The sequence below is a fragment of the Sus scrofa genome, chromosome X (genome assembly GCF_054392235.1).
Source record: "Sus scrofa isolate SSC_HxYL_T2T_F1_AM1 chromosome X, Sscrofa_HxYL_maternal_Yorkshire_Landrace_v2.0, whole genome shotgun sequence".
NCBI lineage: Eukaryota > Metazoa > Chordata > Mammalia > Artiodactyla > Suidae > Sus > Sus scrofa.
The window spans coordinates 15675482-15700022 of record NC_139401.1 but is presented as its reverse complement, the minus strand read 5'-3'; the positions used below and the strand labels follow the sequence as shown (position 1 = coordinate 15700022).

The 24541-nt window shown below is 44.5% G+C and overlaps 1 protein-coding gene and 1 long non-coding RNA gene across 9 annotated transcripts in view; one reads left to right on the top strand and one right to left on the bottom strand.

The window, feature by feature from the left end:
• Positions 1-251: 251 nt before the first annotated feature.
• LOC146394483 (uncharacterized) lies at positions 252-2898 on the bottom strand. Its single transcript, XR_014835776.1, has 2 exons — positions 2762-2898; positions 252-601 (listed from the first exon to the last, which is right to left on the bottom strand). It is a non-coding gene; the product is annotated as an uncharacterized LOC146394483 (long non-coding RNA).
• PIR (pirin) overlaps positions 2434-24541 on the top strand; it is a 99305-nt gene continuing 77197 nt past the window's right edge. For 3 of the 8 annotated variants that reach the window (XR_014835769.1, XM_085008561.1, XM_003134943.4), the window contains exons 1-3: positions 3128-3331; positions 4587-4726; positions 19526-19618. Coding sequence is in view for 5 of the 8 variants with exons in the window: in XM_085008561.1 (XP_084864687.1) it covers positions 4631-4726; positions 19526-19618 (189 nt within the window). In the remaining 3 variants the exon portion in view is untranslated. Of the gene's footprint in view, positions 2776-3127; positions 3332-3965; positions 4205-4586; positions 4727-19525; positions 19619-24541 lie in introns of those variants that run through there. The other 5 variants (XM_013985919.2, XM_005673448.4, XM_085008562.1 and 2 more) reach the window with 5 other exon arrangements.

Below are 24541 nucleotides of genomic sequence, written 5' to 3'. Positions count from 1 at the left end.
GCCACCGGCCTACGCCAGAGCCACAGCAACACGGGATCCGAGCCGCATCTGCGACCTACACCACAGCACACGGCAACACCGGATCCTTAACCCACTGAGCGAGGCCAGGGATCGAACCTGCAACCTCATGGTTCCTAGTCAGATTCGTTAACCACTGCGCCACGACGGGAACTCCTCATCTTTTTTTCTTTTTCCCACATGAAAGCATATTTTCCAGTTATCTCTTTTCACAAAATGTACAACCTGGAACGTGAAGGGCTTAAAACAATCGTGTTTATTTGCTCACAAGCCTCTGGGTCCAGAAGTTGGATGTTCGTGCCTTGTCCACATGGCGTCAGCTGGGGCACCCGTGGCAGGAGGAGCCACTTCCCAGATGACTTGTTTGTCTGTATGGCTGGCACTGCAGTGTCCTTGGCCTCTGGCCCCTTCCTCACACGGCGTTTCTTCTTCCAGGACCTTTCCACGTCGCGTGCTGCTCTCAGAGTCCTCGCTCTTCTTACATAGCAGCCGGCTTCCCAGACGCTGGAACCAGAAGCTGCCAGGCCATTTCAGAGCCACACCCAGAATTGGCACAGTGTCCCCAAGGAGGATAAACAATGACCTGTAGGTGGGATGACCGCCACATCAAACATCTCACCCAAACCTGAGGGGACAGACAGGCCAGATTTCCTAGAGGGAGTCATGTGGAGACTGAGAGCTGAAAGAGGAGTGGGGATGAGCCAGATCAAGGAGAAAGAAAGTTCTAGGCACAGCAAGCCAGTAAGAGGGTGAATGCACATTCTAGAGCTTAAAAAATTCAGCATAATGGAAAGAGGGTGTGTGTGTGTGTGTGTGTGTTTGTCCTTGAGCAAGTGTCAGCCTGCTGAGTGTGGGGCTGGGTTCAAGACATCGCAGGGCTTTGGCTTGAGGGCAATGAAGGTTTGAGGCAGCTATGCCATTTCCCTGTGTCTTGGAGAATGCTCTGCTAAGCAGAGAAGATAGATGGTGGCCATCAAAATGGGAAGCACTGGATATGTTTAAGAGATATTTAAGAGAGAAGAGGAGCGGAATCCACAGACTTTCAAGATAGAGGAGTTAACTTTTTGATAGGCGATGCAGCAGCTTTTTTTTTTTTTTTTTTTTTTTTGATTTTATGGCTGCACCTGTGGCATATGAAGTTCCCGCGCCAGGAATCAAATCCGAGCCTTTAACCCACTGCGCCAGGCCAGAGATTGAACCCGTGCCACTGTAGTTGAGTTCTTAACCCACCGTGCCACAGTGGGAACTCCAGAAGCATTTACTAAAAACCAAAACCTGTCAGACAGAGCGCCCTTGGTTCTGTTTTGTTTGGAGACAGCTGCAGAGCTAAGTATAATGATGATAAATAGCAATATTATTTCATTGCACTTTTTGTATTCATGGCAGCTTTCTTTTTTCTTTTTTTAATTCAATGAATTTTACTTATAGTTGTACAGCTATCATCACAACCTAATTTTACAACATTTCCATCCCAAACCCCTAGCCCATCCCTCCCTCCACAACCTGTCTCCTTTGGTAACCCTAAGTTTTTCAAAGCCTGGGAGTCAGTTTCTGTTCTGCAAGTGAGCGCATTGTATCCTTTCTAGATTCCACATATAGGTGATGGCATGTGACTTTGTGTCCCACTGTCTGACTGACTGCGCTTCACATGATACTTTCTAGGTCCATCCATGTTGCTGCAAATGCCATTAGTTCATTCCTTTTAATGGCTGACTAGTATTCCATTGTATATATGGACCACATCTTTTTATCCACTTCTCCGCCGATGGACATTTAGGTTGCTTCCATGTCATGGGTATTGTATATAGTGCTGCAGTGAACACACCGGTACATGTGTCTTTTCTAGGCATGGTTTGCTCTGGATAGATGCGCAGGAGTGGGATTGCTGGATCAAATGATAATTCTATTTGTAGTTTTTTGAGGATGCTCCATACTTTTCCATAGCGGTTGCACCAATTTCATGTGTGTTATCTCGTTTAGCTTTGACTCATTTAAGTAAAGCGGAAAGGGGGGATTTGAGCCCCACATAGAAGGAATGGAGTCCTTATTCCTCTACTAACTGTTCTCTCAGAGCAGGGGTTAGTCTGGCCCACTACCTAATTTGTAGTGCCTGTGAGCCAAAAATGGTTTTGAGGCTTTTAAGTGCTTGAACTTAAAAAAAAAAAAAATCAAAAGAAGAATAACACTTCATGACAAGCAAAAGTTACGTGAAATTCAAATTGCAGTAACCATAGTGAAAGTTGTACTGAAACAGCTGCGCCCGTTTACTTACAGGTTGCCTCTGGCTCTTTGGTTGCTGCCCAGGCCCCTGGAGCAGCCTCCACAGAGAACACCTGCAAAGCGGTGTTTACTATCTGGCCCTTTACCGACTCCTGTTTTAGAGGAGGCACTTTCGGTCCTTTTTCAAAACCAGGCAATGAGCTTTCGGGTGTTTACAGAACAGAAACCGCGCAGTGGCTTCTGCACCCCCCACGCGCCCCTGGGAAAACTCTCTAAACTCCCGCCCCTTTGTAAGGGGCCAACAGCGGGCAACTAGCCATCGTGTACCGCTCAGGACCTGCCAAGCTCATTTAATTCTCACCACAGCCCCCACCAGGTTGTATTGAATTATCATCGCCATCTCCATTTTACAGTGGAGGAACCCGGGGCCCAGAGAGGCCAAGCCACCTGCCCTAGGTCACGCAGCTGGAAGTGGTGGAGGGCGCATTGGAACCCTTGTAACCAAGCTCCGTGGGCTGCTTACCCGGCGGACTCCAGGTAAAGACACATTTCCTAGTAGGTCGAGCTGGGCCCTTGGCCCTGAACGGAACGCCTGCCCGTCCTACCCACCCCACCCGGGGCCCCCGCACGCCGCTCGCCGCGGGGGCCGGAAGGGCGCGGGGCGGCAGGGCAGCCGAGCCGGCGGGGGGCGAGGGAGCGGCGGGGGGCGGAGCGAAGGGATCGGCGCGGCGGCGGCCTGTCAATCAACGCGGGTGGCCCCTGCCCCGGGCCCCCGAGAGCCACAGGCTCTCGCCTCTCTGCGGCCGCCGGCGGCGAAGCGCTGAGTCACCGTGAGGCAGCTGCGCGGCGCCCCGCGAGCCCGCCCTCGCCGCGCCCCCGCGGCCGCCGGGACCGGAGGGAGGACCCGGGTGGCGCCCGCGGGGCCGGGCGGGCCGGGCCGGCGCAGGCGATCCGTTGGCAGGACGCCGCCCCCCCCGCCCGCTTCGGACTCTCGGGGGAGTCTCCTAGGGAGCCGGCCGGCGATGCTTAAATAGCCCTCTGCCCGTTTGGCTCTTTGCAGACGACTTTTCTTTCTGCAGAGCCTCGCGTTCTGGTAAGTATCTCCTTAGTGCTTCACGTGCATAAAAATGAGTTGTACGAGTCTGGAAAGACCCAGAAATAGGTCACATGGGAGGCGGGGTACGGAAACTACTTTGCAGATGCCCGTGGGTAGGGGATGAGAGTTCTGTGGGGCTTGGAATATTGAGCTCATTTCTGGTGCCCCACAGGCCAGCACCCAGTAAGTACTGATTGCTTGCACGCCCCCGGGGGCGGGGGGCACTTCCGAGTGAGCCTTGGCTGGCTGGAGGGCGTGGGCTGGAGTAGAGTGAGTAGCCGCAGCTCCCATTCTCCGAGCACTGACTGTAGTCCTTCGAGGTAGGCAGTCTTCCTGTTTCACAGGTGGAAAAAGTGAGGCACAGAGAGGCTTAGCCATTGGCTTCAGGTCACACAGCTGGTGTGTGGTGAACGTGGGATGCAGACCCAGGCTGTGTGGCTCCCAAGTGTAGGCTTCTTGCTAAAAAAGCATCTCTCTTGGTTTGAGTGGGAATATTTCAAACATGCCTTCAAGGAATGGATTATGTATCATTTGGAGAACAGCTTTAGAGATGGAGGTTCTGTCTGCACACATTTGAAGTGGAAAGGGGATACTCGTTTTGTGATTTTTTTTTGTTGTTGTTGTTGAGCAGACTTCAGACCCACGAAGAGAAAGTACTTTTGAAGTCAGGGTCTCGAAGGGTCCTGAAGTACAGACCATATGGTCAAGGGCACCTCCTCCATGAGCTTCCTGTGCTCTCCAAGGGGACTTCATGAGAATGCTCAGATGTCTTCCCATTTCACTTGGGCCTGAACTTCAGGGGTAGATGGGTCTTTGAATTTGATGACCCTCCAAGATCCCTTTCAGTACCAAGATCTTTGTCATGTTCAGGTGAGAGTCACAGGCTCTTGCTTTTTTCCCACGTGCCTTGTGTCGCCACACTAATCTCTTGGAGTTTATGGTACAACCCACCTCATGGGCAGCGACAGAGCTGCTATTGCAAAATAACACGCTGGGAACCTAGTTAGTGCTCCAGTGTGTTCCCCATCTTGATTGTTTTAAAGCGCCTAGCCCAGGTCTTGTGCCGCGTAGTGATTAATAAATTGCAGCTTTGAGCATTTGGAGCAGGTGTGAATTTAATCGCCTGTGTTTTATAGTCCTTGGGTGGCCCCTCCTTGATAATGTCTCTGTTTTTGAAAAATGTGTCTTAAAGTGTTTTTCTTACATTTTTGGATGACATCTCTGGTTGGTTGTCCCTCCCCCTGCCCTCCAGCCTCTACAGCTCAGCCTCCCACCACTTTCTGCTCAGCCTTGCACATGGCGGCCTCCAAGGTGGTTACGCTCTCGGTGCTCAGCCGGGAGCAGGCGGAAGGGGTCGGAGCCCGGGTCCGCAGAAGCATTGGCCGACCTGAGGTAGGCTGTTGGGCAGCTGTTGCCTGCTGGTTTGGGGAAGGGACTGTGGGACACTGAGGGGAAGCTTGGGAAGAGAGGGCATGAGGTGATCAGGAGCTGCCCTGCGGCCAGAGGCCAGAGGGGCCGCTCTAGACTTAGCAGTTGGGGTCCCCCTTGAACCAGCCCCAGCCCCAAGGCTTTCTGCAACAGGGATTCAGCAGTTCTGAGCAGAAGGTGCAGCTGAAACGTCTGTGCCCTCCCCCCCAGCCCCCCCCGCCCCTCGCACACCCAAGACCTCTCCTGGGTTCATCTGTCAGCCTCAGCATGCATGTCACCAGTCACTCCCACCTGACACCCCCAGATTTACATGCCCACCGGTCAGAGCACTAGGGAGAAACTCGGGCCCAATTCCAAATTCCCATGAGAGAGAATCCCGTTGGCTTGGGTCAGGACTCTCCCTTTGGCCGGTCAGCCATTGCCAGGGATGCAAGTTCTTAGAGAAGCTGCTGAGACCCAGCTCTGGACCTCTCGTGGGGGGAAGGTGGGGGCTTCTCTCAAAGAAGGTGATCATAGGTCAGATAGAGGCCTTTCAACATTAGAAAGCACTTGCATTTGGAAATCATGGGAGACATGGTGTTGCAGACAGGAAAATCTTATATGCGCAGAAAGATAATCAAATGGTGGTTATAGTCCAAGGAATACGGTGCCCAGCACCATGCCAGATTCCAGAAACAGAATTCTGCTTATTGAGGTATAATCAACATTAGGTTCAGGCGTGCAACACTGACTTGGTGTTTGTTTATATTGCAAAATGATCGCAAGTCTAGTTGACATCTGTCACCATACACAGAGAATTGTTTTTCTTGTGACGAGAACTTTTAAGATCTACTCTGTTAGCAGCTTTTGAATATGCAGCAAGTATTAACTACAGTCACCACACTCTACATCCCATTCCCATTTATTTTAGAACTGAGAGTTTCTACTGTTTGACTACCTTTATCCATTGCGCTCATCCCCCCTCTGCATCTGTCAACAATCTGTTCTCTGTATCCACGAGCTTGTTTTTCTGTTTTTAGATTCCACATTTAAGTGAGATCATACAGGATTCGTCTTTCTCTCTCTGACTTCTTTCCCTCAGCGTAATACCCTCAAGGTCCATACGTGTTGCTACAAACAGCAAGATTTCAGTCTTTTTTATCGTTGAATAATATTCCATCACACACACATTTATATGTATATATGCCACATTTTCTTTATTCACTCATCTGTCAGTGGACACTTAGGTTGCTTCCATGTCTTGATCGTTGGAGATGATGCTGCAGTTAACATGGGGGTGAGTATATTTTTTCAAGTGAGTGGTTTCATTTTCTTTGGATACGTACCCAGAAGTGGACTTGCTGGATCATATGCCAGTTCTGCATTTAATTTTTTGAGGAACCTCCCTCCTGTTTTCCATAGTGGCTGCGCTGGTTTGCATTCCCACCAGCAGGACACACGGGTCCCCTTTACTCCACATTCTCTCCAACACTTGTTATTTCTTGTCATTTTGAGAATAGCCAGCCTAACAGGTGTGAGATGATAGCTCATTGTGGTTTGGATTTGCATGTCTTTGATTAGTGATGTTGGGCATGTTCCCCCCCAAATTTTTTTGGCTCTTTTTTTAAGGGATGCCCCTGCGGCCTATGGAAGTTCCCCGGCTGGGGGTCGAGTTGGAGCTGCAGCTGCCAGCCTACACCACAGCCACAGCAACGTGGGATCCAAGCCGCTTCTGTGACCTATGCTGCAGCTCATGGCAAGGCCAGATGCTTAACCCACTGAGGGAGGCCGGGGATGGAACCCGCATCCTCATGGATACTAGTCTCGTTCATTACCACTGAACCACGACGGGAACTCACCCCCAAAATATTTTTGGATAAAGGAAGAAGTGTATTAGGGAAATGGATGCTTTTGGAAAGTGAGATTGGTTTGTTCCTCTTCTTAAAATCTGCTCTGGTGTTCTCACACTTCCTACCATGAGCTTCCTGTTCATCAGAGAATGTCTTTTGAGGGCCGTCAAACACTGTTTTCCAGAGGGATACACGCCAACAGCATCATTCTAAGGGCTCACAGCACAATGGCTGTTGGGAAGCTGCAGGTGGAGGTGGTATCATTTTCTACGAGGCCACATCACCAACAGAAGAGTTTGAACACCTGTCCGTAAGCCCACGATTGCACGTGGAGGGTCGCTAATACGTTAATTAACTCCATCCGTCAGAAACACGTCCACCGAGAGGCTCCTGATTGTTTTGGTCTTGTGAACCCCTTTGGTGGTCCGCTGAAACCTATCAATTCCTCCTGAGAATGTTTTTTAAATACATAAAATACATAGGTTTGCATACAAAGGAAAACCTTCCCATCGAAAGACGGTTAGCAAAATATTACAAAACAAATTCACGATTTAGTACCTTAAATAACAACTCCCGTGACATTAAATTAGGAGATTGGGTGGCACTTCGTCCCCTCCCTCATTTCAAAGCTGCAGGGGCATGAGCAGTAGTTCGGCGTGCCTGCAACAGCTGTAATGTGACCTGAATAGAGCTTTGATTTCTATTGGTGACACAGGCACAGGTCCTGGTCATTTACTGCGGTTCTCTGACTACATTCGTAGTTTGCAAAAATGTCACATTTCAGTCTGGGGCTGGTGAGTGGTGTCTGTCGCACACCAGTGTGAATGTCCTAGATGCCGTTGTACTTAAAAATGGTTCAGATGGTAAATTTTAAAAAAAATTTTAAATTTAAAAAGAAAATTTTAAAAATTAAAAAAAAATTTTTTTAAAAGGCTGATTTTAATTTAAATTTCCTTTTTTTTTTTTTTTGATCCCTAGAGAATCTGCACTATTTATTTTTAATGTAATGGTCAATGACATTTCATCTTGTGTTTTTGTCTTTTATCCTTTGGCTAGTAGAGTATTATTTATAAATATATTTAAATAAACATAGTTTTGTTTTGTTTTTTCTTTTTAGGGCTCCACCCGCGGCATATGGAAGTCCCAGGCTAGGGATCGAATGGGACTACACCACAGCCGCAGCAATGCCAGATCCAAGCTGTGTCTGCAACCTGCACCACAGCTCATGGCAACACCGGATCCTTAATCCACTGAGTGGGGCCAGGGATTGAACTCATGTCTTCGTGGACACTAGTCAGGTTCATTACCACCGAGTCATGACAGGAACTCCTATAAGTATATTTTTAAATGTCTTTGACCATTGTGATTTTGATTGTGATATTTATTAATCAAATATCATTTACTTTATTCCATAAGTGATTTTAGGATGATTTTGTATATAATGAGTGAAGTATTGTAAAAGCACTATTAAAAATCAGACAATTCAAAAGCACACAAAGAAAATATTTTAAATATTTTCCCACTCAGAAATAATCATTGTCAACATTTAGAAGCTATTATTTTAGGCACATCTGTCTGAAAAAACAGCTGTCTAAATGACAAATAATGAACAGGTAAATAAATACAAATTATTTTTAGAAAGATAGTTACCACAGTATAATGCTACACTTCTTTAGAATAAAATTTAATTACATTTAAACAAAGGCATGGATGACAAACTGCCTTGAAATTAAGGAATATTGCGCTTCAGAGAAGTGCTTCTTCACCACCTGACATTAATTACCAAAAGAACGATCAGGTGGAAAATTTTATGTTAGGTTTGTTTTACTGCAAAACAAATTCAGAAGAAAAGAAATTTCTAGTTAGAAGTTAGTGAAAGTAAAGATGTGGGGTTTTTTTCCCAGCCACATTTACAGTGGCCCTGAGTTCTCTCCATGGTACCTGGTTAAGAATCCCTGGCCGAACACCTGTGTTTTAAACCTCCGCGTGTGTGTATGACGGGTTCGCGTTGCTGTACACCTGAAACGAATGCAGCCTTGTCAGTCAACTCTATTCCAATAAAATAGAAAAATAAAGACCTCCACATTCTGCTAATGCAAAGGGTCTCCCATGTCCCAGGTGTGCCTCTCTACCGTGAAGAAAAATAAATGGATAGAAATCATTCCTAATGCCGACACCCTGGTTTAATCACAGTTAATTCAGAGGGTGTTTCCTCTTGTTTCTCTATAGTTACATATTTTAGTTGTACAGAATAAATAATTTGGTGTCTTTCGTTTAATATGGCAGCCTAAGCACTTCTCATGTTGTTACAAATTCTCCAGAAACACCATTTAAATAGTTATGATATATTCCATTGTATTCTCTTACTTTACCCTACTTTAAAAATTTTTGGTATAGTTGATTTATAACGTTGTATTAGTTTCATGTATATATTACCCGAATGCTCTTTTTCAGCTCCTTTCCATTATAGGTTATTACAAGGCATGGAATATAGTTTCCTGGGCTATGCAGTAGGTCCTTGTTGTTTATTTTATATATAGTGCCGTTTATCTGTTGAGCCCAAATTTCTAACTTACGCCTATCCCATGTTCCCCTTTGGTAACCCTAAGTTTGTTTTCCTGTGCCTGTTAACTGGTTTTGTTTTGTAAATAAGTTCGTTCGTATCATATTTTAGATGCCATATATAAGTGATATTGTCTGATACTGTCTCTCTCCGTTTGACTTACTTCACTTAGTATGAGTCTCTAGTCCATTCAGGTTGTTGCCAATGGCACTGTTTCCTTCTCTTTTTTGGCTAATAGTCCGTCTTATGTATGTACCACATCTCCTTTGTCCATTCACCTGTCGATGGACATTCAGATTGCTTCCGTGTCTTGGTTATTGTACATAGTGTTTCTGTGAACGTTGAGGTGCATGTATTTTTTCAAACTAGAGGTTTTGCCTGCGAGTGGGATTTCTGGATCATATGACAACAACTCTATTTTTAGGTTTTTTTTTTTTTTTAGGGACCTCCATATTGTTTTCATAGTGGCTGCACCAATTTACATTCCCTCCAACAGTGTAGGAGGCTTCCCTTTTCTCCTTGCCTTCTCCAGAATGAATTTATTTATTTATTTGGCTTTTTAGGGCCGCACCCGCAGCACATGGAGGTTCCCAGGCTAGCAGTCAAATGGGAGCTACAGGTGCCGGCCTACACCACAGCCACAGCAACACAGGATCCAAGCCATGTCTGCGACCTACACCACAGCTCACGGTGACGCCGGATCCTTAACCCACAGAGCGAGGCCAGGGATCGAACCTGCAACCTCATGGTTCCAAGTCAGATGCATTTCCGCCATGCCAGGATGGGAACTCCCCTCTCCAGAATTTATTTGTAGACTCGGTGATGCTGCCGGCCCTGCTTTTGACCATTGAGATTGTTAGCACATTTGTTAGCACGCTGCCAACTTGCCAGAAAGACGGACCCCAACGTTCCCATCAGCAGAAGAAGCAAAGCATCACTTTAACTTAAAGGCAGTTACTTTTCAGACCATTTGCACCAAGGCTCTGTCTGCGGAAAATAAAATCTCATAAAAATCCTGGAGCCCAGAGCTATTTTAGTGTAGAATTTACACCCATGTTGAGTTTTAGTGGCCCTAGGTGACACGTTCCCTGTGACTATTAAGGGGGAGGTGGCGGAACTCGCAGTGCTCTCACTGGCACCTTCTGCTACCATCGGGTGTGTGTGCGGCAGCCAGGTGGGAATTGCAGTGACCTTGGAGCCTGGGGTTGGCCGGGAGTTCCTCTGTGCTCCCGGCGGGAGGGAAACCCACCGCCCACCTGCATTTGCCTCCGCACCCCACGCCCCCTTCCACCAGGCAGGCCTCGGTGATGTGATTTTCCTTCGACGGCCCTTAGGCAGTCCCACCTCTGAGGTGTCATGCCTTCCGTTCCAGACCGCCGCAGTAAAGTGTCGCAGTAAAGCGGGTCACATGGAAAATTTTGGTTTCTTGGTGCACATAAAATGTATGTTTATACTATACTGTCAGCTCTTAAGTCTGCAATAGCATTGTGTCTAAGAGAACAATTATATGCCTTCATTTAAAAAATACTTTATTGTTCAAAAATGCTAATCATCACCTGAGGAGTTTTTTTTTTTGTCTTTTTTTAGGGCCACCCCCGTGGCATATGGAGGTTCCCAGGCTAGGGGTCTAATGGGAGCTGTAGCTGCCAGTCTATACCACAGCCGCAGCCACTTGGGATCCAACCTGTGTCTGCAACCTACACCCCAGCTCACAGCAATGCCAGATCCTTAACCCACTGAGCGAGGCCAGGGATCGAACCCGCAACCTCATGGTTCCTAGTTGGATTCGTTAACCACTGCGCCACGACGGGAACTCCGAGGAGTTTCTTAATGTCACCAGACAGCCTTGGTCCTGGGTGGTAACAGCCGCTGTGGATGACACTTTGCGTTATCATCGTCTCTAGACATTGAGTCAAGGTGGAGGAGCAGAGTCACAGCTCAAGTCCACTCAAGGCCATATTTAGACCTCGGTCTGCTGTGGGCTGGAAGTTTCCTTCTACCCCTTGATCGTTCCCCTTGGGCCCCAGCTGCGTAGGCTCAGGGGTAGTCTGAGTATTGGAGTCCACCTTTGAGGGGTCTCTCCTGATTCGGGGCTGCTGTCACAGGCATTGTGGCCTTTCTGCCAGTGGGATCAGGCTCAGCTGTGTTTAACAGAAAGCATCCTCCAGAACCAGTGGTTTACATATGTAAGGATTTGTGTTTCTCTTTTGAAAACCCAAAAAAAGTAAGTGGTCCAGGGTGGACCTGGGAGCTCCACACATCTGAGTTGCAGGCTCAGTCTTTCTTAGTTCATCCTTTTGAGTCCATTGTCCGTGTCTCAACCTTACGGCCCAAGGTGCGTTGTAGCCCTCGCCACCGTTTGCCCTTGGGTGCAGAAAGGAGGGAGGGGGGACAGGCAAAAGGACATATGCCAGCCATCCAGCCTCCTTTTATAAGAGATTTCCCTAAAAGTCCCACCCAGCAACTTCTTTGGGGCTCTCATTCGCCGGATTCGGTCATATGGCCACACGTAGCTATGAGCGAGTCTAGGGACCTAGTGCAAGTAACGCCTGGGGTGTTGGAGGAGCACCTTGGATGTACTCCGTACTCAGGATTATTCTAGATTCAGTGGAGCGTCCTGAAAAAGCATAACATCGGCCTTATCCCCAAGGAACTGATCTTCCTGGCAGCTGCTTCCATTGTTGCTGGATTTAAATAAAATGTCAGGCTGCTGGAGCTGTATGAGGGCGGCCACAGGTTTCAACTGGCCTTCTCGAGATCAAAAAGAGATCGCTTGGAAGCTGCCAACTGGAGGTGCAGCTAGAGAATCTGGAACTGTTTGAAGGAAAGGAAATTCTCACATGATGCAAAAACTTTGAAAGAGCATGAGTTTAATGTGTAGAAAGAGGCTGATGTGGAAGAGTTGGGGACCAGGTCAAGACCTTTTAGAAAATCCGAATTCTTCTATAAATCAGACCTTGTCTACAGATGACAGGTGTCTCCGACATGTTCTTGAATACTTGCTGAGCATCTGGAGGACGTTAGCCACTTTGAGACGCACTGATCCCGAGCCTGCGGGTAACACATGCTTGTTGGAGGAAGACTGTACCCCATCCTTTGCCAGATAAACAGTGGATCCCTCTGGCTTTCGCCTCAACCAGCCCCCTAGCTTCTGTAGTCTTTTCCTGGTGCCAGTTTTCCTCCTGTGTGTGTCCTTAAGTTATGGATCGGTGACCAGAACGCTAGACTATGGCATCCGGATAGCAGAAACAGGACTTTGCAGACATGGAGTAACTATTGTTGGGTGGGTGGTGGTGTGGGTAGAACTGGAAAGAGGAGACCTCTTCTCTTCACGATGTGCCTAATAGCAGGATGTGTCTGTTCACACCAAACGCTCTGGTCCCAAGAGACAGTACATATCTCTTGATCTCACCTTTTACCCACCTTTTAAAACCATAGAACCACAATAATGTAGAACTGAAAAGCCAGCTTGAGGTTCCAAACCCTTGGCTTTGCACGCAGGGAAGTTGGGTCTCAAGAGATTTGTAGAACTGGCACCAAATAACAGATACCACCCATCTCTGTAGAAGCTGCAGTGCCCTGGGCCCTAGACCAGGTCCCCTCCACTCACTGTTCCAGCTCTTCAAGTTAGGCATTATCCTATGAGAAGAACAAGAGACAAGAAGATAGGAGAATTTTTGACCTCTCCTCCTCCCAACGCCCGTGCCTTTCCTGGGCTTTCCTTGAGCTGACATGGAGTTCGGAGGGACAGGATGAGATTGAAAGGACCCAACATCTGAGTTTCGCCAGAAAGGGCGGAGGGTCACTGGTGGAAGAGAAAAGAGTGAATTCAGAAGCTGAGGGGGAGGAGGAGAAAAGGGAAACACCATCTCCAGATGGTGGTGGGAGATTTGAAAGGTTACGGTGAGAGATGATGGAAATATTGGAGACATCTACTGGCAGATTTGAAACACATCTTTAGTTTTTTTTTTTTTTTTTTTTAAATCAAAGTGTAGTTGATTTACAATGTGCCAATTTCTGCTATATAGAATATATGTATATATATTTCTTCTCTTCTCTTTCTTATATTGTCTTCCATCATATCCCAAGAGGCTGGATATAGTTCCCTATGCTACACAGTAGGACCTAGTCGTTTATCCATTCTAAATGTAATAGTTTGCATCTGTCAACCCCAAACTCCCCGACCATCCGTTCCCCCCCACCCCCGCTTGGCAACCACAAGTCTCTTCTCTGTCTGTGAGTCTATGAAACACATCTTTAAGTTGAAGCCGCCCCCCCCCCTTTAGCATTTTTGAGAGAATTCAATAAATATTTGGATTGTTTTCTGTTAACTTTGTTTTGTTTTATTTCGTTTGCTTTTTAGGGCCACGCCCGTCGCTTGTGGAGGTTCCCAGGCTAGGGGTCGAATCGGGGCTGCAACTGGCGGCCTACACCACAGCCACAGCCACAGCGACGCCAGATCCAAGCCACAGCTGTGATCTACACCACAGCTCATGGCAACGCTGGATCCTTTAACCCACTGATCGAGGCCAGGGATTGAACTGGGTCCTCATGGACACCAGTCAGATTCATTTCTGCTGCGCTACAGTGGGAACTCCTGATGACTTTTTGATATTGGACCAGTGAACACTGGGCTGAGATGTGTTAACAAAATGGCCAGCTTGATATCAGTGAAGAAATTGAGATTTGATTAGGTTAAAAAAACTTGCAGTGACTTGTTGAAATTTGTGTGCTTGTATGCATGCTGTATATGTCGTATGAATATATATACATACATATGTGTGTGCAGGTGTGTATGTGTGTTTTTTTCCAAAGAAAGTGGAAGTCAAAACCAGAGATAGAAGCAAAGGGTTTGCTAATTTCATTTCTCGCAATATCATAGAGTAGATAGCCGGAAACAAACAAGCAAAGAAATAAATAACCAACCTAAAAAAATAATTAGCAGAGCTGACAGGAAGTTAGAGACGTTCTTAGAGTCCAAAAACAATGAAAAAGAAAGAAGCAATAGGAAACCTGAACAGTTTCATAGCCAGTAGGGTCATTGAGTCAGTATTATATATATTATATATTATATTATAATTTTTTGCTGTGTCTGTGGAATTCCAAAGCTCCCGGGCCAGGGATGCCACAGCAGTAATCAGAGCCATAGCAGTGACAATGCTGGATCCTTAACCTGCTGGGTCACCAGGGAGCTCCTTGAGTCAGTATTTTAGAACTTTATGACAAAGTCAATAGGTCCACATTTTACAGACAAATTTAACCAAATATTTAAGGTACAGATAATTCCAATAATACACAGATGAAGCTCCAGGAGTCCTCAAATGATTTTATGAAGTGACATTACCTTCCTATCAAGACCAGACAAGGACAGCAAATGAAGGGTTAATTATATTACCTTTGTAAACATTTTTGCAGAAATCATGAGCGGAGCATTAATCAACCGAATACAGCAGCGTGTAGAAAAGATAATATATCATGACCAAGTTTGGATTGTCTGAAGAAAGCAAATTTGGTGTAATATTAGAAAATCTATTTATATAACTTAACCAATGTTAAGAGATTAAAAGAGAACAAGCATATGTCTATATCACTGCAGAAAATGCATTCAGTAGAATTCAGCATCCATCTATGCTCAAAATTTAGTAAACTAGAAAGAAAAGGGAAATTCCTTGACTTTACGAAGGGAATCTACAGAAAACATAGATTAAACCCGCTTAGTTTCACCTGCTTAGAGAAATTTTGTAAACCAACTATAATGGAAAAAATAAAAATCACTCTAAGATTTAAAAAAGTAATGTACGTACCACTAGGGACTAGACAAGGATATCTGTTACCTTCTCTTTCACTCAACATTGCTGTAGAAGCGCTAGGTTGCAAAAAGAAAGTATAAGGGTTGAAACGGAAGGGGAACAACCAGTTATTTGCTCACAGGTGTCGGTTGGAATATTATTCCCACATGTTCACTCCCTCTCACTTTTAGGTACATTGCCCTTGCATCCCAAAGGGAGGGTTTAAGTGCCTTCCTCTCTGCCTTTGGGCTTGACCTTGTTCCATGCTTTGACCATGGGAAGTGTTACTGTGATCACGCACCACTGGCTCCTGCCCGTGGCTGTGAGGCCAGCATGTCTTAGAGAGTGGCCACCATTTCAGCGGGGAATCCAGAACGAGAAGACGCGTACAGGTCAGTCACACCCAGCAAAACCCAGAGAAACTGAAGCCTGCCGTGACTTTAATGCAAGTGGAAAAAAAATGTGTTTGGGAACTACTGGGCAGAAACTTACTAAAAAGATGTCTACAAAGAAAACCCAAAAGAAGCTACAAAAGAATTATTAAAATTCATAAGAGCTTAGAAGTGTTCAGAATTGCCTTTCTATTCACATTTTGAATCCCCAGCAGCAAAGTGTTCAAAAACATCATTTAAAAGTACTGTTTATGTTACCATCACTTTGCAGTGTAGTTTAAAATCAGGGAGTGTGGTGCCTTCAGCTTGGTTCTGTTTGGGGTCTTGTGTGGTTCCGTATATATTTTAGAATTATTCTCTTTCTGTGAAAAATGCTATTGGGATATTCATAGGGGTTGTGTTGAATGCTTTGGGTCATATGCACATTTTAACAGTAATTAATTCTTTCAGGACATGAGCACAGAATACCTTTCCATTTATTTGTGTCATTTTCACTTTCTTTCATCACTGTCTTACAGTTTTCAGTGTATGGGTTATTCACCTCCTTGGTTAATTAATTCCTAGGAATTTTACTCTTTTCGATGCAAGTATAATTTCTCTTTCTGATAGTTTGTCGTTAATGCATAGAAACTTAGATTATTGTAGTGTGTATTTCAAAGTTGCCAAGAGAGTAAATCTTTGGGGGGGGGGCTGGGGTGCTGTGCTTGAGGCAAACAGATATTCTTGGGCCAGGCATTGAACCTGAGCCACAGCAGTAACCCAAGCCACAGCAGTGAAAACACTGAGCCCATAACCACTGGGCTACCAGGCAACTCCCAAGAGTAAATCTTAAAAGTTCTTGTCACAAGAAAAAAAACTTTTTCATACCTTTGTATAGTGACAGTAACTAGACTTAGTATGATGATCATTTTGCAATGTTTACAAATATCAAATTGTTACCTTGTACATCTGAAACTAATGTTATATGTCCGTTATACCTCAATAAAAACTGTACCTATAAATACTGTAAAAAATATGTTAGAAAAAAAGTTTTAATATATGCAGAACCTTTTTGGAGAAAAGAAAACTACAAATCCTATTGAAAGACATTTAAAAACACGTAAATAAATGGAGATAACCATGTTGAGGAATAGGAAAATTCAATATTATATAAATGTCATTTCTTCCCAAATTGATCCATAGATTCAAAGCAGTTCCAATCAAAAGTCTAACATTTTTGTTTGGAGACATTTTTACACTTTCTAAAATTTGTATCGAAGAACAAATGGCTAAGAATAACCCAAGACAGCCATAAAGATATGCCGATGACAGCCAGATCTGTTTCTGCCACTCTTTGGGGCTCAAGATTTATCTTCATCTTTTGTATAATATACTGGACACTGAATATTCATATTCTATTTATACAGGTATCATTTACATACATATCTCAAACTCACCGTGACCTGAAATGAAGTCACCATGGCTATTTCAAGGCTGCTGCTTCTGTCTTGTGGTCCATAGCTAGGAGGTTGGGAGTGACCTCATGCTCTTTTTTCCATTCTCCGTCACTCCTGCCATTGCCTGAGACCTGGCCTTTATCCTTGCCTGGACTGTTGAAATCATCTTCTAAATACTCTTTGCCCCCTGTCTCTCCCTTTTGCAGACTGTCTTCCACAGGGATGCTAGGGTGGTCTTTCAAAATCTGGTCATCTCAACTTCTTATTAAAACTTATCACCTTCACGTTAAAACCCAAACTATTTAGTTCTTTTTAGGGCTGCACCCGTGCACATGGAGGTTCCCAGGCTAGGGGTCGAATCAGAGCTGCAGCTGCCGGCCTACACCACAGCCACAGCAACGCCAGATCCAAGCCACATCTGCGACCTGCACCACAGCTCACAGCAACGCCAGATCCTTGACTTACTGAGCAGGGCCAGGGTTCCAATCCACATCCTCATGGATACTAGTTGGGTTCTTAATCTGCTAAGCCAGTGGGAACTCCCCCACACTCTTTAGATTTGGCCTCTGTGCTCAGCCAATCTCTCATCATAATTCCACATGCGACTTTTTTTATATTAATTTTTATTTATTTTTTTATTACTCAAATGAATTTATCACATCTCTAGTTGTATAATGATCATAACAATCTGATTTCACAGGATTTCCATCCCATAACCCACGCACGTCCCCCCACCCCCCAAACTGTCTCCTCCGGAGACCATAAGTTTTTCAGTGACTGTGAGTCAGCATCTGTTCTGCAAAGAAGTTCCGTCTGTCCTTTTTTCAGATTCTACATGTCAGTGAAAGCATTGGATGTGGGTGTCTCATTATCTGGCTGACTTCACTTAGCATGATAGTTTCTAGGTCCATCCATGTTGCAAAAAATGCTGGTATTTCGTTCTTTTTAAATGGCTGAGTAATATTCCATTGTGTATATGTACCACATCTTCTTGATCCACTCCTCTGTCGATGGACATTTAGGTTGTTTCCATGTCTTGGCTATTGAAAAGAGTGCTGTAATGAACATCGGCGTACATGTGTCTTTGCGAGTCATGGTTTTCTCTAGATAAATGCCCAGGAGTGGGATTGCTGAATCAAATGGTAGTTTGATTTTTAGTTTTCTAAGGAATCTCCATACTGTTTTCCACAGTGGTTACACCAATGTACAGTCCCACCAACAGTGTCATAGGGTTCCTTTTTCTCCACACCCTCTCCAGCACTTATTGTTTGTAAACTTTTTGATGATGGCCATTCTGGTTGGTGTAAGGTGGTACCTCATCGTGGTTTTGATTTGCATTTCTCTAATAATGAGTGACGTTGAACATCTTTTCATGTGTTTCTCGGCCATCCGTATGTCTTCTTTGGAGAACTGTCTGTTTAGATCTTCTGCCCATTTTATGATGGGGTTGCTTGTTTTTTTTTTTTTTTTTTTTTTGGTGTGGAGCTGCAGAAAGTGTTTGTAAATTTTGGAGATGAATCCCTTGTCAGTTGATTCACTTGCAAAGATTTTCTCCCATTCTGTGGGTTGTCTTTTCATTTTGTTTAGGGTTTCCTTTGCTGTGCAGAAACTTTTAAGTTTGATTAGGTCCCATTTGTTTTTGTTTTTACTGTCAATACTCTAAGAGGTGGATCTGAGAAGATGTTGCTGTCGTTTATGTCAGAGAGTGTTTGGCCTATGTTTTCCTCTAAGAGTTTGATAGTGTCTGGTCTTATATCTAGGTCTTGAATCCATTTGGAGTTTATTTTTGTGTGTGGTGTTAGGGAGTGTTCTCATTTCATTCTTTTCCATGTGGCTGTCCAGTTTTCCCAGCAGCACTTATTGAACAAGCTGTCCTTTCTCCATTGTATAGTCTTGCCTCCTTTGTCATAGATGAGTTGGCTGTAGGTGCATGGGTTTAATTCTGGGCTTTCTCTCCTGTTCCACTGATCTATATTTCTGTCTTTGTGCCAGTACCATATGGTTTTGATGATTGTTGTTTTGTAGTATAGTCTGAAGTCCAGGAGCCTGATTCCTCCAGCTCCATTTTTCCTTTTCAGGATGTCTTTGGCTATTCTGGGTCTTTTGTGCTTCCAAACAAACTGTAAAATATTTTGTTTGAGTCCTGTGAAAAATGTCCTTGGTAATTTGATAGGGATTGCATTGAATCTGTGGATTGCCTTAGGGCATCTTTTTTTTTTTCTTATAGAGCATTTTCCTTGTAGTTCTTCAAGCTTGCCAAGCTGCTTCTCTGCTCTTTTATTGAGAACATTTTTCCTCCTTCCTGTGTACCTGAAATAACTTCTCTGTGGACTTGAAGACCTAGCTCAAGTGACACCTCCCTGGTAGAACCTTCCCTGACCCCGCCCCACCCTCCTCTGTGTTCGCTTCCTCTAGAGTGTTTATCATCCCGGCACCGAAATCTATTTCCTAGTCTGTTCTCCTCTGCGATTATCAGTCTGTTTAGGATGTAGACTGTAGCTTGTTTGTGCTTGACTCTGTCGGTCTTAGATGATCATGAAATGTTTGTCCACTCTTCACTCTCCTTGTGAAATGTTAATTCTTTAACTTGGTGAATCTGCATGTGTGTGTGTGAAAGGAGTTCTTGCCTGAAAGCAACTTGCATTTTGCCAAAAAGTTGCCCTCATGAACCATACCATTTTCAGCGACATTTGCTATGTCTGTTCATGGCTTTAAAAAGCACATCTAATCTGCTGAATTTTATTTTTATTTCAGTTAAAAAACCTGGATCCGTTTTTACTGTTTGATGAATTTAAAGGTGGTAGACCAGGCGGATTTCCTGATCACCCACACCGAGGCTTTGAAACAGTAAGTAAAACATCTTGACTGCACAGTATGTATTTTGCAGTTTACCTCTGTTCTTAAAATTGTCCAGTAGAATTCAAGTTTAGAAGCAGTGACTAATAATAGGCAAAGATTAATTTATAAGTTCCTGGCTGTTAATAGAATTGTAATATCTGTTTTACATGAAATATATTCAGATTTAAATATTTACTCATTTAAGTCTTCCTCGAATTTGTGCCAGTAGAGACATTTCTATCTGAGCAGTTAATAAAGAGCAAGAATTGGCTTCTTCAAATATTTATATAGTTAGGAGTTCCTGTTGTGGTGGGAACGAATCTGACTAGTAACCATGAGATTGCAGGTTCGATCCCTGGCCTCGCTTAGTGGGTTGGTGATCCAGCATTGCCATGAATTGTGGTGTAGGTCACAAACACAGCTCAGATCTGGAGTTGCTGTGGCTGTGGCTGTGGCATAGACTGGCAGCTGTAACTCTGATTTGACCCATTGCCTGGGATTTCCACATGCTGCAGGTGTAGGACTAAAAAGCAAAAAAAAAAAAAAAAGTATATAAATAATTAAAATAATTTGTTTAGAAGAAACAATTTAAGATGTGATTAAAATACTTTTATATAAAAATTTGGTTCTTGAGAGTTCCCTTGTGGTTCAGCAAGTTAAGGATCTGCATTGTCACTGCAGTGGCTTGGGCTGCAGATGTGGCCACAAAAAAACAAAAACAAAACAAACAAAAAAACTTGCTTCTTGGAGTTCCCGTTGTGGCACAGTGGTTAAGGAATCCGACTAGGAACCATGAGGTTGCAGCATCCCTGGCCTCTCTCAGTGGGTTAAGAATCTGGCGTTGCTGTGGCTGTGGTGTAGGCCAGCAGCTACAGCTCCGATTCGACCCCTAGCCTGGGAACCTCCATATGCAATGGGAGCAGGCCTAGAAAAGGCAAAAAGAGCAAAAAAAAAAAAAAAAAAAACCCCAAAACAAAACAAACAAAAAACTTCCTTCTCTTCAAGAACTTTCAGAGCTGTTTTCATCTCTTACAATGAAATATTTTAAACCCCTCAAGACAATCCAAGGACACTATTAGTATTTCAATTCAATTCTGAAGAATTATAGAATGAAGGGGCCAAAACAGAACGTAGTGTAAAAATTAGGATTTCAAGGCTATACATACATATTTTGTTTACAGATTTTTTTAGGGCCACACCCACACAGCATATGCAAGTTCCCAGCTCTGGAATCAGAGCTGCAGCTGCTGGTCTACGCCACAGCCACAGCCACACCAGATCCAAGCTGCATCTGTGATCTACACCGCAGCTCAAGGCAACTCGGGATTCTTAACCCACTGAGTGAGGCCAGGGATCCAACCCTTGTCCTCATGGATGCCAGTCGAGTTTATTACCACGGAGCCACAACGGGAACTCCCTGTTTATAGATTTAACATAACATTTATAGAGGTTCTGCTGAACCCTTGCTTTCAGTTTTGGTTAGATGAGGAAATAACGTATAATAGAATATTGGGGCACTTTCAAGGACTTCCGTTCTTCGCACACACGTATATTGTGGGACAGTGCAGGGACAGTTCCTAACAGAGTGGAATCATCTTCTGCATGAGGAAAGCCTGTTAAGTTAGGAAACAGACCAGGGCTAGTGTGTGTGTCAAGCCCATTACTGACTGCGTAAATATTTATTGATGTCTGGTGACATTGAGGGCGTGGTGTCAGGTGATCTTTTGTGTGTCGGGGGATGTGTGTTTGTGTGTTGGGGAGTGTGGGCGGAGGGAGGGAGACGAATGAAGAATGAGGCCTGGCCCCTGCTTGCCTCCACTATGCTCTCTGAGTTAAGGAGGTGAAAGACGGACATGGAAAAAGCCCAGAAGCTTCTGGAAACAGTCTCAAGGCTCAAGGTCGTTGGACCGGTTTCCCTTCCTTCTTAGCCTTTTGCCTTCTGGTTCTCTTCTTTGTCGCTACTTTGAGGGCACTGTACCTTGCTTCACAGCAACAGTGGGAGCCATTCCTTTCACCTCCCCTGCCCCCGTGCTAGATTCTGACCCGGTTCCTGGAACAGGGCCCCCGCCCCCCGTGCTCCTCTGCCTCTGGTATCAGGACATCCTCACTGTCGCATCCCCCAGCTCAGCTACCATTTCACTAATTGTCGTGATCTTTTCAATTATTACCCTCTCTGCCACGTTTTCGACGCAGTCCTAAGAGGATACCCTTTCTTCTTCATTCGGCCCCCATGGCATTAGGTTTTTCCAGGGTCCTACACGTTAGATTGTTCTGGTGGCTCTCTTGCCTCGTGTTAGAACGAGGAGTTGTCTCAACCTCCCCTCCCACGCCCAGGAGGAGTGTAAATTGCTTCGGCTCAGATCATCCCAGCCATCTCCGCGTTCTGCAGGTGGAGGGTCTCGGTAACACCTGGCTGAGTTTAGTTGAATAAAAGAAAGAGGTGGTTTTTGCCAAAGATGATGAATATGTTAAAATGAATGATGAAACACATTGCTTTCCATTATGGAAAGAAAATTTCATTTCCTTTCTTTCTTTTCTTTTTTTTTTTTTTGTCTTTTTAGGGCTGTACCACAGCATATGGAGGTTCCCAGGCTAGGGGTTGAATCAGAGCTGTTTCTGCCAGCCCACACCACAGCCAGAGCAACACCAGATCCGAGCCGAATCTGTGACCTACACCACAGCTCATAGCAAGGTGGGATCCTTAACCCACTGAGCGAGGCCAGGGATCGAACCCCCAACCTCATGGTTCCTCGTAGGATTCGTTTCCGCTGCGCCACGACAGGAACTCCCTTTTTTTTTTTTTTTTTTGTTTTTTAAGACAAAACATATACAGCCTGACACCAGAAAAAAAAATTCTGGAAGAAAATATATCAAAACAATAGCAATACCTATTTCTGAATAGTAAGATAATATAACAGGTGATTCTAACTCTGTTCTTTATACTAGTTAACATTTTCAAAATTTATCAGCCTGTAGAAAATGCTAAAGGGAGGAAGTGATGAGAGCCTAGAAGTGGACCTGGTTTTGCATTGCAGACTTTGAAGCTTCTCTAACACACGTATTTTATCCACAAGGCACCTCACAGCCTTCTGGCCCCTTAGGAACACGGGACAGCGCTGCGGCACTATCCCTGGGAGACATTTAAAACAGCGAGAGCACCAACCAACGAAAAGTACCAAAATGCAGTTACTAATTAGACCTCAAGAAGGACACGTGTTTGCAGTATGAGAGTGGAAACAAGAAGGCAGAGCATCGTCTTTTTCACTCTCAGCTGGAAGTGTGTGCACACTGGTCTGCTCTGCACACGCACACGAGTGAGGGTGCAAGCACCACACCTACTGATTTGGGGGGTACGAATTAATGGAGTGAATAGGTGAATGTGGGAATACCAGATCCACAAATGATAAGGATTGGCTGAGGTTAACAATGACAGATTTAAGGAAAATTCTTAGAAGAGCCAAATACCAAAATTCTGTAGCTGAACCCCTTCCCAGAGTCAAGTTGAGTGCCTCACAATCTATAAATTGTAATTTAGAAAGGAAATTAGGAGTTCCTATCATGGCACAACAGAAACAAATCGGACTAGGAACCATGAGGTTGTGGGTTCGATCCCTGGCCTCGCTCAGTGGGTTAAGGATCCGGTGGTGCCCTGATCTGTGGTGTAGGTTGCAGATGCGGCTCAGATCTGGCGTTGCTGTGGCTGTGGCGTAGGCCAGCAGCTGTAGCTCTGATTCAACCCCTAGTCTGGGAACCTCTATATGCCATGGGTGCGGCCCTAAAAAGACAAAAGACAACAACAACAACAAAGAACCATTATGCCATTAGCATTTTTCCAGTATTTAAAAAAAATACTAAACTTTGATGGCTTCATTAAGCATCTGTCATGAAATTGTACCAGGTGACATTCTTACCACAGCAATGCATGAGGGTACCTGTTTTCTCTCAGCATTGCCAACATGATATCTTTACCCACCTTTTCTTTATCTTTGCTCTTTTGGTGAAAAATACTACCTCACCATGGTTTTAAATTTCATTTTTCTCATCTGAGCAAGTTGGTTGTCTTTTCATTTTTAAACATCTTTTTACCACATATATGTATGTCCTTGGCCTATTTTGTTCTCTCGGGCTGGTGGTATTATGTTTTTATAAATGGTTTTTATATACTCAGGAAATTGGGGCCTTTTCAGTGGTAAGAGTTGAAATAGTGTTAAGACGGATTAGGCTTATTTCGTATGTAAATCTCTGGATACAAAGCATAGATACAAACCAATAGAAGGAAGAACTTTGCAACAGTTTATGATGAATCGACTGCTGGATCAAAGAGATTTTCTTTTTTTTTTTACTTAATGATTTTTATTTTTTTTTCTATTATAGCTGGTTTACAGTGTTCTGTCAATTTTCTACTGTACAGCAAGGTGACCCAGTCACCCATACATGTGTACATTCTTTTTCTCACATTATCCTCCGTCACGCTCCATCACAAGTGACTAGATAGAGTTCCCAGTGCTGCACAGCAGGATCTCATTGCTCATCCATTCCACCTGCAATAGCGTGCATCTATGAACCCCAGATTCCCGGTCCATCCCACGCCCTCCCCCTCCCCCTTGGCAGCCACAAGTCTGTTCTCCATATTCATAATTGGATTAAAGAGATTTTTTTTTTTAATGTCTGGAGAAATACAAGCAGGCACTGAATGTTAACATAGTGGGTGAGTTCTCAGATCAGTGGTCTTCAAAATAGGCTGTGTGTGAGATGAGTCAGTGCTGTGCTGGAGTAAAATAATAGAGCTTACATTTGTATTTTTAAAAATGGAATTATGCTGGACTAACACGTGGATATAAAGTTTAAATAAATTACGTTTTTAAGTCCATGCTCACATTTTTTTTAAACTAATAGGAATACATGATCAGATTAATGTGGAGAATATTAGTC